This window comes from Geotrypetes seraphini, chromosome 9, assembly GCF_902459505.1.
Source record: "Geotrypetes seraphini chromosome 9, aGeoSer1.1, whole genome shotgun sequence".
Classification (NCBI taxonomy): Eukaryota; Metazoa; Chordata; class Amphibia; order Gymnophiona; family Dermophiidae; genus Geotrypetes; species Geotrypetes seraphini.
This window is the reverse complement of record NC_047092.1, coordinates 94,623,849-94,640,219: the sequence shown is the minus strand read 5'-3', so window position 1 is coordinate 94,640,219 and position 16,371 is coordinate 94,623,849. Positions and strand designations below refer to the sequence as shown.

Below are 16,371 nucleotides of genomic sequence, written 5' to 3'. Positions count from 1 at the left end.
CTGGTAGTGTCATGTCTCGAAGAATTCCAGGATAGTGGGATTAGGGGAGGAAGAATGCCAGGTAGGATCTTGAATATTAGGCAGGTACATTTAAAGTGAATCCTAGAAATCACCGGAAGCCAGTGAAGTTTTGACAGAAGCGGGGAAACATGGTCGAATTTGCTTTTTGCGAAGATCAACCTAGCCGCAGTGTTCTGGATCAGCTGAAGTTTGAAGATTTTTATTGGTTAGACTTAGATAGATGGAATTACAATAGTCCAATCTGGAAAGAATGATTGATTGTACAAGGACAGCAAAATGTTGTTGGCAGAAGCAGGATCTCACTTTCCTCAACATGTGAAGGCTAAAAAAACATTTTTTTACCAGAGAGTTGAGATGATCATTAAAGGAAAGTATAGAGTCAATAATGATGCCCAAATCTTTGCTTGAGAATTCGATCTGCAGTGTGGGACCAGAAGGTAGTAGAATGAGCGTGGGTAACGTGATCTAAATTTGTGCCAAGCCAGAGTAGTTTTGTTTTGGACTCATTCAGCTTCATTTTGTACAGAGAAGGCCCAGGATTGGAGTTCCGTTATGCAAGCTGTTATATTTTCGGTGAGGTTAGTGAGGTTCGAATCTATCTCGAGAAGGACAAGGATGTCATCTGCATATGTAAATAGAGTTTCAAAGGGAGATAGATGAAAGAATTCAAAGAAGACATATAAATTTTGAAAAGAATAGGGGACAGAGGTGATCCCTGGGGAACACCACATAGCGGACTCCAAGGAGAAGACATGGTTCCATTCATGTTAACAGTGTAAGAGCAGATCATAAAAATTTTGAGAACCAGTCTAAGACTGTGGAATCAATGCCTATCTCAGAAAGTTGGTAAATTAGGATATCGTGGTGGACAACATCAAAGGCCACAGATAGATCAAATTGTAGTAGGATAGCAAACTTATTATGAGATTGAAGTTATTGGATCTTTGAGATTAAAGAGGCCAGCAGGGATTCAGTGCTGAAATTGGGTCTGAAGCCATATTGGCAAGGTAATAGAACGGAGAATCTCTCTAAGTAAGATGAGAGCTGAGTGGATATAATAGCCTCGAGCATTTTGGTCAGGAGAGGAATATTTGCTATAGGACAATAGCTGGAATACCGCAGGGATCCATCTTATCACCACTGCTCTTTAACATTTTCTTATCGCCCCTTCTGACAGTTGGCCAATCCATTGGCTTTACCGTATTCGCCTATGCGGACGATGTGCAACTGATTCACCCCATCGATCTCAACAACACAGAAGAAATAGCCATCATAAATCAGAAATTAGGAAAAATCAAAGCTTGGTTAGACTCAAATAAACTTTCTTTTAATATCAATAAATCTAAACTTATGTTTTTTCCCTTTAAAGATGGAGCCACACTTTAGGCTCCTCTGAAGCTCGAATCTTTCCCCATCAAAGTTGTTCCCACTTTAAAACTGTTAGGTGTCATCTTGACAGTAAATTCTCGTATCATTCGCATATTAGTCCAGTTGTTCAGAAATGTTTCTATCGAATCAGAATGATATGTTCCCTGGTTAGGTTACTTGAACCAGCCTCTCTGAACACACTAATTCATTCTTTAGTAATTTCCTGCATAGATTATTGCAATGCCCTTTATAAGGGCATTACAAAAAAGGAAATTAGACGGCTTCAAATTGTTCAGAATACAGCAATTAAGATCATTTGTGGAGCAAAAAAATACGATCACGTTACACCCCTTTTGTTTAATACACATTGGCTTCCCATTGTACATAGAATTAGTTATAAAATCCTACTTTTAACATTCACTACAAAATCAAATAACCAACCAGATTTCATTAATAGACTTTAATTCCATATAACTCATCAAAATTTCTCCGGTCTATATCTCAGAATCTCCTTACTATTCCCTCCCTGAAATCAATTAATATGTTGCGCTTTAATAATTTTGCTGTTGCCGCCCCTACTTTATGGAATTCACTACCTAACCACCTACGTAGCAAGTCCGATTTAAAAGAATTTAAAGCAAAGTTAAAAACATTTTTATTCCAAGATGCCTTTGGATAAACAACTGTCCTTTTAAGGACAAAACTAAAGCATTCTGCTATTTTTCCCCATTCCTATTGTTATTTCCTTCTATGTTGTACCTTTCCTATAATAATTGTAGTTCTTCCCCACTACCGTATTGTTTGGATGTAGGTCCTTACATTTTAACAGAGTTTTAAGTCAGACTTTGATGTTATTTAATATCCCTTGTTTTAATGTGTTTTTATATAATTTTATATTGTAAACCGCTTAGAAACCTGAATAAGCGGTTCAAACAAATCTTTTAATAAACTTGAAACTTGATCAGCTTTTTTCAGAAGTGGGGGTCAGGGCGATGTGTCCCATTTGTACGGAAAATAGGCCAGATAGTAAGACTGAGTTGATAAGTCTGGTGAGAGATGAAATAGCTTGCGTGGGAATTTTCTCGTAAAGGTAGGAAGGGAACGGGTCCAGGGCACATTTGCAGGATCTTAATATGTGGCGCAGTTTAGAGACCTGGGCTTCGGATACATGCTCAAAGACTGTCCATGATCTGTCTACTGGGATAGGGTTAGTGTCACTGGGCACCAGAAAATTGTAAATGACTGTTGATGGAAAAGAACTTCTTATAGTAGCAACCTTTTCGTTGAAGAATTTTGCTAGGTCATCCGCTGCTAGAGAGGAGGGGAGAATAGAGGAGTCATTTTTAGAGATTAAGGAGCGCCAGATGTTAAACAATGTGCTGCTCTGGTTATTGGATCTGGTGATTTTGTCACTGTAGAAATTCTTCCTTGCTTTTTTTAGTACTGTATTGTAGAACTTGATACTGTCCCTTCAGGACTGTCTTAACTGCGGGGGATTTTTATTTTTTCCATTTACGCTCTAGTACTCGGCATTTCTGTTTTAGTTCTCTGTGGTACGGAAGATACCACGGGGCCTTAAGGGACTAGGAGACCGTTTTAGTAGATAGAGGGACAAGAGAGCAGTATATAGACTCAGAGAGGTTTACCCAGTTGTGCCAGTTGGTCTCTGGGGTATCAGGTTGGGACAAAAGAAAAACTGGTTGAGAAATTGGGTCCAGAACTGTTTGCTTGCAATTTTTTTACAGAAGGTAATAGATTTTGTGGTGTGGGGTTGAACCCCAAGGTGAGACATGAAAATGGGGAGACAGAAGGTACCTAGAAAATGGTCGGACCAAGGGACATGTTCCCAGCGAACACCTTCGGCTACAGTTTTGTAGTCCGTAAGGTCGAGGAAACTAATAATATCTAGTGTGTGCCCCTTTTCATGGGTTGGAGAGGGTTCAGGAGAGGGAAAGCCTAAAGAGGTGAGAAAGTTGTTGAATTCCTTCGCATCCTTGCTGGTTTTATTGTCAAGGTGGAGATTGATATCACCAATAATCAGTAATCTTTGAAATTTTAGGAAAGTGCTTGTTATGGTCTCGAAAACGAGTTTGGAGGATTTATTCCAAGGGATTGGTGGACAATATAGTAGCAAAATGCCCAGTGGGTGATAATGGAGCTCATTGTTGACTGAGGCTAGCATATAGTCTAGTGGTGTGTCACTACCCTTTTTGAGGAGCTGAATGTCAAATAATGATTTGTAGAGAAGTCCCAGACCTCCTCCTTTCCAGCTATTTCTGGACGAGAAGAGGCCTTGTTAGCCGTGGGAACAGAGTTCATTTTGTGTAAATAAATCATGTTTTTCGATCCATGATTCCGTAATACACAGGAATCCAGGATCAGAATCTCCTAGTATATCATTTAATATTTGAGTCTTGTTGCATGCTGATCTGGCATTGCAGTACATTTTCGATACTGGAGTGAGGGAGTCAGAGGTAAGGTTGGACAAATTGGCAGAAGGTACAGGCTTTAGAGAAGTATAGTTGACGCCTCGAGGGATTTTTTTTTTTTTTAAAGGGGTAATATCTGGTGCGCATCTGCACAGGGATTCTGAGGCCAGGGCAGATCTCACTAACATTAGTGGAATTAGGTGTATTGGGGGAGAGAGATTTTGTGCAGTGAGTGGTATTGAGAAGTGAGCAGAGTAAGAGAAGGAAGAACCAAGGAGGTGGCTTCATGATGAAAATTAGTGGAGACCACAGGGGTTGATCTGAGGCGCTGCCCTCAGAACCTGGAGTGCTTTTTCTCAAGTGACTTGGCACTAGAGGACAGTGTTAGAGTGGCCTTTCTTTGCTGCTGTGTTGAACCAGCTGATAGAATCCTCAGGAAGAGCAGCAGTTAGGAGAGATAAAAGAAAACAGTTCCCTCGGAATCTGGAGTGCATTTTCTCAAGTGACTTAGCACTAGAGGACAGCGTTAGAGTGCCCCCTCTTTGCTGCTACAATTCTCAACAAGATTCAGAGCTTAACTATTCTTCGTGTGAAAAAATACTTCTTCCTATTTGTTTTAAAAGTATTTCCATATAATTTCATCAAATGTCCCCTGGTTTTTGAACTTTTTGAAAGGGTGAAAAATTGATTCACTTTTACCCGTTCTACACCACTCAGGATTTTGTAAATCTAAAATTTGTGAGTTGCTCTATGCCTAAATAGGTTCAAGGCAATGTACAATGCAGATGTTAAGCAAACAAGAAGAAAAGGAGAAAGGGGATAGTAAGGAGGAGTAGGAGGTGGAGGGTGAAGAGTCCTCTACAAGGAAGCAATGAGGAGATAATAGAAATGCTGTTTACAGTGGATTAGCATTGAGGGGATAATAGAAGTACAGCTTACTTTGGAGTGAGAAGGATATCATACCGCTGTACCGGGCCATGGTGCACCCTCACCTGGAGTACTGTGTCCAGCACTGGTCGCCGTACATGAAGAAGGACACGGTACTACTCGAAAGGGTCCAGAGAAGAGCGACTAAGATGGTTAAGGGGTTGGAGAATCTGCCGTACAGCGAAAGATTAGAGAAACTGGGCCTCTTCTCCCTCGAACAGAGGAGATTGAGAGGGGACATAATCAAAACATTCAAGGTACTGAAGGGGATAGACTTAGTAGATAAGGACAGGTTGTTCACCCTCTCCAAGGTAGGGAGAACGAGAAGGCACTCTCTAAAGTTGAAAGGGGATAGATTCCGTACAAATGTAAGGAAGTTCTTCTTCACCCAGAGAGTAGTAGAAAGCTGGAACGCTCTTCCAGAGGCTGTTATAGGGGAAAACACCCTCCAGGGATTCAAGACAAAGTTAGACAAGTTCCTGCTGAACAAGAATGGGCGCTGGCTAGGGCTAGTCTTGGTTAGGGTGCTGGTCTTTGACCAGAGGACCGCCATGTAAGCGGACTGCTGGGCATGATGGACCACTGGTCTGATCCAGCAGCGGCAATTCTTATGTGAGGGGGGAAATCTTTAAATTCGAACAAGCTTCTAGTTGTCAGTGGAATATATTGTCTTGAAGAGAAGAGTTTTTAGTTTCTTTTGAAATCATATCTCCCCTCAGCTCTCTCTTTTCCTAGCTGAATAGCTTTACCTTCTTTAGTCTTTCCTCATACAAGAGATGTTCTATCTCCTTGATCATTTTGGTCGTTCTTCTTTGAACTTTTTCTAATTCTGCTATGTCTTAGACTAGTGGGTTCTCAGAAATTGTTTGGATTAGCTATTGTCTGTAATTGTTCAGTTCTCCTCCAAATTATCCACCAAGAGCATCAAAGTCAAGCTCTCAGAATCAGGGAATAGTTGCAATGGAACTCTCATCTCTCTTTCAGGCCAATAATGTCCAGTCCATTCCACCAAGAAAAGAGGATAGGGACTGTCGTCCAACTATTTTCCTGATTGTGGAAAAGACAGGAGGATTGTGCCAGCTCAAACCTAGCTGCAGGCTTGAATTGGGGTTTCCCCTGCCAGCTCCTGCTTTGGAACTGGCAAGGGAATCCCCACAGCTAGTTAAAAAAAACCAACAAAAAAGGCGCCTATTAAAAAAAAAACCTTCCATGTCACGACCCCCCTCCCCTGACCCTCTTTTCTTTAAATCGGCAAAAAGGATGCCCTTACCTCCCAGCCTGGGCTCCCCTCCTTCCCAACTGAGGTCCCCCTGCTCCAATACCTTCTATTGAAGACTGGCAGGAGGGATGCCCACTCCCTCCTGCTAGCAGGCCCACCTCTTCAAAACGGCAGGCTTTCCCAGGTCTAAGGCTCTGATTAGCTCAGGCACCTAAAGCACCTCCTGAAAAAGAGCCTTTGGCGCATGAGCCAATTAGAGCCTTAGGCACCCTCCCAGTGCATCCCAGGAGGCTGGCGGCTTCAGAGAGCCCTGTGCTTCAGCAGGGAAGGAGAGCAGCTAGTCTGTCATGAGGGAGGAACAGTTCCTAGCAATTGCTTTTCTGAGCTAGCACCAGACACAGTTCCTTCCCCCTTTACCAGCAATTCTCTGCATGATTAGCAGGCATGCTGTTGTGCTGAGCATCACTAGTAAAGAAAACATTGCTCCCACCACAGTATTTTTACTATGGTGTCTGGAGTTTTGTGTATCTGGCCCCTAGTTCAGAAAGGAAACTGAGTGTGTTCTCTGAACTTAAAGGATGTGCATACCTACATGCAGATTGTGATAAAGGTCTGCCTCAGCCTCAGGATTAAGATTATTCTAAGCCTGTGTCATACAATTCAGATCTAGAAACTATTCCAGTCTAGGCTTTCTTTTCCTGTCCAACTTTAAAACAAAATCAAAAGAACTGGCCCTAAGAGTTCTAATTGCTTTAATCCCTAAAGGCATCAGGAGCTGAAACATAGAAACATGACGGCAGAAAAAGGCCAAATGGCCCATCTACTCTGCCCTTCCGTAGTAACCATCATCTCTTTCGCTCTCTCTGAGAGATCCCATGTACCTAACCCAGGACCTCTTGAATTCAGAGACAGTCTCTGTCTCCACCACCTCTTCCGGGAAACTGTTCCACGCATCTACTACCCTTTCAGTAAAAAAGTATTTCCTTATATTACTCCGGAGCCTATCACCTCTTAACTTCATCCTATGCCCTCTCATTGCAGTTTCCTTTCAAATGAAAGAGTCTTGACTCATGATCATTTATATTATGTAGGTATTTAAACATCTCTATCATATCGCCCCTCTCCTGACTTTCCGCCAAAGTACTGTATACAGATTGAGATCTTTAAGTCTGTCTTCATACGCCTTAATGATGAAGACAACACACCATTTTAGTAGCCTTCTTCTAGACCGACTCCATCCTTTTTATATCTTTTTGAAGGTGCGGTCTCCAGAATTGTATGCAATATTCTAAATGAGGTCTCACCAGAATCTTATACATGGGCATCAACACCTCCTTTTTTTCTATTGGCCATACCTCTCCCTATGCAACCTAATATCCTTCTAGCTTTCGCCGCCACCTTTTCAACCTATTTGGTCACCTTAAGATCATCACACCCAAGTCCCGTTCTTCTGTCATGCATCTACTCCTTTATGGATTTTGGTATCATCTGCAAAGAAACAAATCTTACCTGACATCCCTTCAGCAATATCATTTATAAAAATGTTAAAAAGAACAGGCCCAAGAACAGAACCTTGAGGCACAACACTGGTAACATCCCTTTCCTCAGAGCGATTTCCATTGATTACTACCCTCTGTTACCTTCCTCTCAACCAGTTCCTGACCCAGCCCGTCACTTTGGGGCCTATCCCAAGGACACTCAGTTTATTTATTAGATGTCTGTGTGGAACACAGTCAAAGGCTTTGCTAAAATCTAAACACACCACATCTAACATACATCCTCTATCCAATTCTGTGGTCACCCAGTCAAAGAAATTGAGCAGATTTGTCTGACAAGACCTACCTCCAGTGAATCCAGTTTAGACAGCTTTCCCTGAAACTGTACTGTCTACCTAGAATCTACCTGCCCAGGATATAATGAACCTAGCTTTACTTTTAATCTGTAGGGCTTTCTCTCATAGAACAAAGAGCTAGATACACTAAAAATGGTTAAGACCATGGGGGTTGCTATAAGCCGATTTTTTTTTTTTTTCTTTCTGATTTCTAAACGGTAATCGATGTTCAACGGCTTCCCATGCAAATGAGTTTTGCTGTGGTCTGTCGTAATCCCATCCGAGAGATCGTTTAGAAACCAACTCACACATACGTAGAGGCAGCAGGGGAAGCCCCGCAGCAGTCTCCTGTCACTCAGCTGTCTGGGGCAGGAAAACTTTTTTTAATGGCACAGATGTTTCTTCCCCATAAAAAAATAGTTGAACCTTTCCCCCCCAAATGACCTCTGGAACCAAAATAAAGAGAGACAGGTGGGATGCCCACTGCTTCCTGCCATCAAATGCCTCCTTCACCCGTGGAACCGACCGACCCCCCCCCCCCCCATATGCCAGGATCCCCTCACATCTCTCCTTCCCACTTTCTGTACATTGAAAATAGTTGACAGGAGGGATACCCACTGTGTCATCCAGTTCAGCCCCAGCTCCCTCAACACCACCTGAAACCCCCCCCCCCCCCGGCTCCCCCACATCCCCTGAACCACCTACATACCTCTTATGTGAAGAAGTTAGCAGCAGGGATTCCCAGTCTCCTGCAACAGGCCCGCCACTCCAAAATGGCAGGCCTTCCCCTTCCTGGTACATCCTGGTATGCTTGGGGAGGGACCTAAAGCCCTGATTGGCTCTGACACCTAAAGCCCTCCCAGGATACAGAGGGAGGAGCCTAAGGCCTTGATTGACTTGACTGAGGGAGGGTCCTTAGGTGTCTGAGCCAATCAAGGCCTTAGGCCCCTCCATAGGATACACTAGAAAGGGGAAGTCCTATCATTTTGGAGTGGCAGACCTGCGAGCAGGAAGAACTGGGCATTCCTCCTGCTGTCTACTGCATCAACAGGTACAGGGGAGTTTTGAGGGATATGTGGAGAGCATCCAGTGGCAAGAGGGAGTGGGCATCCCTTCTTCCTTTTTTTATTAATAGGAAGGGGAGTGGGTAAGGGGAGGGGTCAGTTCGGGGGTGAGTCCTGGCAGAGGAGGGTATCAGTTCAGTGGCAGTGGTGTCAGTTCGGTTACAGGAGGGAGTGAACATCCCTCCTGCCAATTTTGGCTGGCGTGGGGGTGGGTCATGGCACAAGGGGGTCATTGGAAGGGGGGCAGTATGGCATGGCATTTTTTTTATTGGCAGAACTGTGCCCACAGAAAAAAAATGAAAAACACAGGCAGACCTATTGCTAACTCAGTTATCGACAGGTCTAGAGACCTGTCGGCTCGACCCGATTCTGGCATGCAAGTTTAGGCCATCGATCGGATGCCTGGTTTTAATATTAATGACCTCATTTGCATGCCACAATCAAAGAATGTAGGACCACATGGAAAATCACATGGTGAGCCGTTATGGGCATCGGGTCAGCAAATACAGTTTAACGATGATTGGACACTTTAATGCATCTAGCCCTAAGACACAGAAAGATTCTGATTTGCCCATAGTGACACAGTCATTAGCAAGGTGCAGAAAGCTTCTTTTTTTTCCTGTACCCTACCCTTTCTCAGTTTATACTATGTTTTCTTTACCTTCTGGACAGTGACCGCATGGTTCCAGGTCTAGACACAGTTGTTCCAGTGGAATCTGCAAAAGCCTATGATATGCTGGATATAGTTCATTCGGTAAGTCCCTTCTATATACACTTGATGTGTTTTCCATCTTTAAATTGTCTGTCTTAAATGCACTCTGCATTCTTTTATCTAATATCTAGTTTATGCTGAATAATAGGAATTCCAAGTTGAAAATTTTTAAATTATTTAAGCAATTTTTGTAACTTTATGTTTTAGAAATAATAGCAGTAACCAATTACCAAACTAATAAATGATACTGGTGATACCATATCTACAATTAAAGAGATTTTATATGAATTTAAAAGATATTATGAGAAACTATACACCTCTGAGCTTGTCAACAATAAAATCTCACATACCTACCTTGGCTCAAGAGCAACTCATCACTCCAAGTGAGATTATTGATACAATAAATGATATGGCCAAAAATAAGTCACCAGGTCCAGATGGGTTTACTACTGAATTTTATTTATCTTTTAAACACATACTTGCAACAAATTTTTACTCATTTAATTTCACAAGGATCTACTTCAGGTACTTTTACTGAAGCAACCATCATCGTCATCCCCAAACCGGGAAAGGATATGTCGCTAACTATAGACCACTGTCCATGATTGGGATGTTAAGATATTTGCCAAAATACTAGCGTCCTGATTACAAGAAGTCGTACTATATATGATATCAGCAGATCAAACTGGATTAATTAATGGCAGATATTCTTTCAACAACTCTTGCATGCTATTGAACATCATTGTAGCATCTCAATCTTCAGCCAAAAAACTTGCACTTATTGGGCTTGATGCTGAAAAGGCATTTAATAGAGTGGAATGGCCTTTCATTTTTGCTACTCTACATAAATTTGATATACCTGCAAAATTTATCAACATGATATCGGTGCTATATTCAGGTCCAAGAACAAAAATTTCCATTAATGATCATCTCTCTGATTTTTTTAAACACACTAGAGGCACTCGACAAGGGTGTTGGAGAGCGAACTCTGAAGATGTTCGGAGACCGAACTCTGAGGACTTTCTTAAAAGATCAGACTCCACAGGTGACCCTTGATGGGAGGAATGCTGGCCTAGTGCCTAACACTCAGTAAGCCTGGTTCTAAGAGTTTGTAGAGGATCAGCATTAAAGATAGTTTCTAGCAGGCCCACCCCTAGCTCATTTCTTTACTTATAGCAACCTGTGAACTACTGTCTGCCTCTGGAACAGGACATTATTTGGTAGGATTTTTCTGCCCTATTCTTTTTTTTCTTCGAGATGTAAGTTCTTCTGTACCACAGAATGGCTGGGAAACATCGCATCACCAAAGCTACTGCTCAGGTTACAATTTCTGTCTCTGTTCAGACAGAAAATGCTACCCAGGCAGAGGGAGTAGTTCCATGTTCAAGCTGTCTTCAGCTTGAATCTCTCATGAAGGAAGTAAAAGAACATTGATGAAATGGTTCATGAGGTGTCAAAGATTTCCAGTAGTGGGGAAGAAGATGCAAGATTGGTACTGTGACTACCCCAGCCCTTAAACTGTAAAACCGGTGTGCTGTCCTGGAAGTGGAGGAGGTGAGAGCAACCCAAGGAGAGGAAGGACCAGAGCTTGAAATCCTAAAAAGTACTGGATCCATAAACACTAGGAGGCATAAGGTAGCGGTAGTTGGCAATTCCCTTCTGAAGGGTACAGAAGTGTCCTTCTGCAGACCAGACATGATGTCACGAGAGGTATGCTGTCTGTCTGGAGTCAAAATCCAAGATGTTATGGAGAGCTTACCGAGACTCATCAAGCCTGATGACTACTATCTGATGCTGCTCATCCACATTGGCACTAATGACACTGCAAGGTACCCCTGTGAATGTGTCAAAAGTGACTTTGTGGCTCTGGGAGAGAAAGTGAAGCAGTCAGCTGCGCAGGTGGTATTCTCATCCATTTTCCGTGTCGAGGGTAAAGGCCAGGACAGAGAAGCTTGCATCCTGGAGATGAATGCTTGGTTACATAGATGGTGTCATCGAGAGCGTTTTGGCTTCCTAGACCATGGGATGGTCTTCCAAGGGCTTCTGAGCAGGAATGGTGTGCATCTATCTAAGAAGCGAAGAAGTGTCTTTGCCAGCAGGCTGGATAATCTACTAAAGAGTGCTTTAAACTAGAAGTGATGGGGCAGGGTGATCAAAGCTCCTGGGTGAGTATAAGCCCTCAGGTAAGTAAAATTATTTAATACCTCTACACCAGGGGTCCCAAAGTTCCTCCTTGAGGGCCGCAATCCAGTCGGGTTTTCAGGATTTCCCCAATGAATATGCATGAGATCTATGTGCATGCACTGCTTTCAATGCATATTCATTGGGGAAATACTGAAAACCAGACTGGATTGCGGCCCTCAAGGAGGGACTTTGAAATCCCTGCTCTACACGGATGGGAAAAGGGGGCAATGTCTGGAAAGCAGTATATACTAATTCTCGAAGTATGGGAAACAAGATTCTGGATCTAGAAGCTGTGATGGAAGAAGAGGAGTTGGATATAGTGGCAATCACAGAGACATGGTTCTCAAAGAACCATGACTGGGATGTAGTTTATCAGGAAAGACAGGGTAGAAAGAAAAGGAGGAGGAGTAGCGTTATATGTTAAAGAACTAAACTAAACCTTAAGCTTATATACCGCATCTTCTCTATAAAAATAGAGCTCGACACAGTTTACAAAAATGAAAAGGGAAGTAAACTAAACTAAACCTTAGGTTTGTATACCGTGCCATCTCCGTAAGCGCAGAGCTCGGCACGGTTTACAGAGTTAAGAGGAAAGGAACTACAATAAGGGATAAAGGAGAGGGACTAAGAGGAAAGAGAGGGACAGAATACTGGAGAATGGGAGGTGATTAGATTTTTGCAAAGAGCCAAGTTTTCAAGTGTTTGCGGAAGGATTGGAAGGAGCTTGAGTTTCTGAGTGGGGATGGGAGGTTGTTCCAGAGTTCTGTGGTTCTAAAGGGGAGAGATGTTCCAAGTTTTCCTGCGCGGGATATACCTTTTATAGAGGGGAATGATAGTTTCAGTTCTGGTGCAGTGAAGGGGAAGGGAGATCGAGTTGTCCCCCTTTACTGCACCGGAGGAGCGACGAGATCGGCGGTTTGCCCCGCTCCCAGCAGCCACTTCGGCACCTGGTCTGCCATTCCAGCCCTCTTAAGGGCTCTGCAGACCGGGCCTTTTCTTGCCCCAGCACAGTGAAGGGGAAGGGAGATCGAGTCGTCCCCCTTCACTGCACCGGAGGAGCGACGAGATCGGCGGTTTGCCCCGCCCCCAGCAGCCACTTCGGCACCTGGCCTGCCGTTCCAGCCCTCTTAAGGGCTCTGCAGACCGGGCCTTTTCTTGCCCCAGCACAGTGAAGGGGAAGGGAGATCAAGTCGTCCCCCTTCAGTGCACCGGTGGAGCGACGAGATCGGCGGTTTGCCCCGCCCCCAGCAGCCACTTCGACACCTGGTCTGCCATTCCAGCCCTCTTAAGGGCTCTGCAGACCGGGCCTTTTCTTGCCCCAGCACAGTGAAGGGGAAGGGAGATCGAGTCGTCCCCCTTCACTGCACCGGAGGAGCGACGAGATCGGCACCTGGCCTGCCTTTACAGCCCTCTTAAGCCCTCTTACAATCCCTCCTTCCTCCGCCCGACGCCACTCGAGCAGGAGAGATCTGCCCTGCACTGCTCATTGCGAGCCTTGCTCTCCCCAGCCCATCTGAGGGCTGCTAAAGACCAATCTTCCAGCGTGACCCGGCTTCTCTTCAGCCCACTGCGGGCCGCCGAAAGTTTTTCTGTTCCTCTTCAGCGACTTCAAGGCAGAGGAAGGAAGAAGCTTCCTCCATCTTGTCCCTCCTTCCTTCGCCCGGCGCCACTCAAGCAGGAGTGATCAGCCCTGCTCCTGCTTTTCACCTGAACTCCGCCGTCCATAGCCCACCCAGGAACCGCCGAAGTCCGTGCAAGACAGTACAAGCACGTTTGGACTCCTCTCTGCCTCACCTCACCACCTTCTCCCCTCCTTGACTTATCGAAGTCCACTGGGGACCCCCAGATTCACAGCTCCCCTTGTCCAACCTGGTTCCTGCCCACGGTCAAAGTTTACCATTGTTTATACTCCTGTTTCGGTGTTATACTCTATTATTGTCTATGCTCTTGTTTAGTTGCCAAATTTTACTCTGTCTCTACTTAGTTCAGCACCAAACTATATTTCTGCCAAAGGTTTCACCAGTCTCTCACCTCCCTGTTGCCCTGTCCCACCCCCAGCATATCCTTGGGCCACACACTAACCTTAATTGCGCATCTACCCTGTTATCCATCTATTGCCCCAAGCCTCTCCGTTTCAAGCTCCATAAGGAAAACGCTCAGCTGCTAATTATCCTCACCGATAAAGCCCCCCCTTTGACCTACTCCTAAAAAAAAAAAAAATTATTCTCCCACTCTTAGCCCTACAATCAGCCAGCCTAATTCAAGTTCCTCTGTTCCCGGTCTTAACCCCGCCATGAATCCATCCTTCTGGCTCCTTCTCCTCCTACTCTGCTCACCCCTCCATACTTACCTCTGTCTGAAACTTCCCTCTCCCAACCTACTCGACCCCTCTAATACCAATAACATCTGCCCTGGACTCAGAATCCCCACACTGCTACGCACCAGAAATCCACCTTTCAAGAAAACCCCCCGAAAAGTCAACCAAGATTCACTAAAGCCCCTGCCCCCTGCCAATCTTCCCTACACTGCCTCGGACTTTCTCACCCCAGTCCCGACACTTTATTGCAATGCCAGATCCGCGTGCAATAAGACCCAAATCTTGAAGGACCTCCTAGACGAGCTTGACCCCGGATTCCTGTGCATCACAGAATCACGGATCGCCAAAGACGACCTATTCACACAAAATGAACTCCTCCCCCACGGTTACCAAGGCCTTTTCTCCCCCAGACCCAATCGAAAAGGAGGTGGTCTGGCACTCCTCTATAAATCTTTCTTTGACATCCAGCTCCTCGAGACGGGCACTCACGCTTCTCTAGAATATCTGCTGGCCTCAGTCAATGATGAACTCCGCACCCACCCATTGGGCATCCTGTTACTATACCGCCCACCTACCCCTTGGGCCAATTCCTCCAAACTTGTCTTTGAGGCCATAACAAACGCCTTCCTTAAATTTCAACGACTTCTGATCGTTGGTGACATCAACCTCCACCTTGACGACTCCAACAGCAAGGACACGACTGAATTCAACAACTTCCTTACTTCACTAGGTTTTCCCTCACTCACCCCATCTCCAACCCACGAAAAAGGGCACACACTAGATTTCACCACTTTCCTCGATCTTACCGCCTTCAAAACTTCAATCGATGACACTCGCTGGGAACAAGTCCCTTGGTCTGACCACTTCCTAGGGACTACCTGCCTCCCCATTTTCATGTCACATCTTGAATCCCCACCCCACACCTCTCATTCCATAACCTACCGCAAAAAAATCTCGAGCAATCTATTCTGGTCCAAATTCCTCAACCAACTCTCCTCCAACCCTAGACCTACAGACTCCGAATCCCATTGGCGCAACTGGACCGCCCTCTCAGAGTCCACCTACCACTCCCTTGCTCCAATATCCACTAAAACCATCTCCTACCCCCGAAAGGTCCCCTGGTACTTACCTCTTCACAGAGATTTGAAACAGAAATGTCGCGCTCTGGAGCGCAAATGGAAAAAATCTAAATCCCCCTCTGATAGACAGACCTGGAGGGACAATATTAAGCTTTACAAGTCAACACTAAAAAAAGCCAGGAAGAACTTCTTCGGAGACAAGATCTCTAAATCCAACAACCAGATCAGTGTACTGTTTAACATCTGGCGCTCCCTAACTACAAAAAAAGACCCACCCTTGCTCCCACCGTCCATATCAGCCGATGCCCTTGCAATCTTCTTTAATGAAAAGGTTACCACCCTAAGACGCTCCTTCCCACCCACAGTCTCCTACAACTCCCTGGTCTCCACTGACCCCAACCCTACCTTAGCTGTCTCCACCCCCATTCCAGCCGACAGATCCTGGACCGTCTTCGAACTTGTTTCCGAATCGCAAGTCTCCAAACTTTGCCTCAAACTAAAAACTTGCAAGTGCACCTTGGACCCTTTCCCCTCCTACCTATTCGAGAGCACCTCTACACAGGCCATCGCTTCCCTCACCGAACTTATAAACTCAGCCCTAATATCAGGCCCCTTCTCCTCCGACATGGGACATATTTCATTGGCCCCTCTATTGAAAAAGGCCGACCTTGACCCCTCCATACCATCAAACTACCGCCCAATAGCAAATATCCCCCTCCTAACCAAGTTATTAGAATCCATCATATCCACTCAACTTTCATCCTACCTAGAAAGATTCTCTATCCTCCTACCCCACCAATTCGGCTTCAGACCCAACTTCAGCACCGAATCCCTTCTGGCCTCACTAATCTCTAAGGTGCAACAACTCCATTCTTGCAACAAATTCGCTGTTCTCCTACAATTCGACCTCTCCGCAGCTTTCGACGTCGTCCATCACGATATCCTTATCTTCCAACTCTCCGAAATAGGCATAAGCTCCACAGTCCTAGATTGGTTCTCGAAATTCCTACGCTTCCGCTCTTACACCGTTAACTTAAACAGTACCGTATTTTCACGCAGATAACGCGCACCCGTGTATAACGCGCACACGGGTATAGCGCGCGGGGAACACAAATTTATGTTTAAAAACTTTTGTATACCGCGCTCACAGGTATAACGCGCATGCTGCCCGGCTGTCCTTTCGCCCGCCCCGACTCTCCTCTGGCCACCCCGACTCTCCT

At 44.9% G+C, this 16,371-nt stretch overlaps 1 protein-coding gene across 1 annotated transcript in view; it reads left to right on the top strand.

Annotated features, from left to right (window-relative positions):
* PCCB (propionyl-CoA carboxylase subunit beta) overlaps positions 1-16,371 on the top strand; it is an 892,977-nt gene that overhangs the window by 610,115 nt on the left and 266,491 nt on the right. The window contains exon 9 of the mRNA XM_033959104.1: positions 9,532-9,613. Coding sequence (XP_033814995.1) covers positions 9,532-9,613 — 82 coding nt within the window. The remainder of the gene's footprint in view (positions 1-9,531; positions 9,614-16,371) is intronic.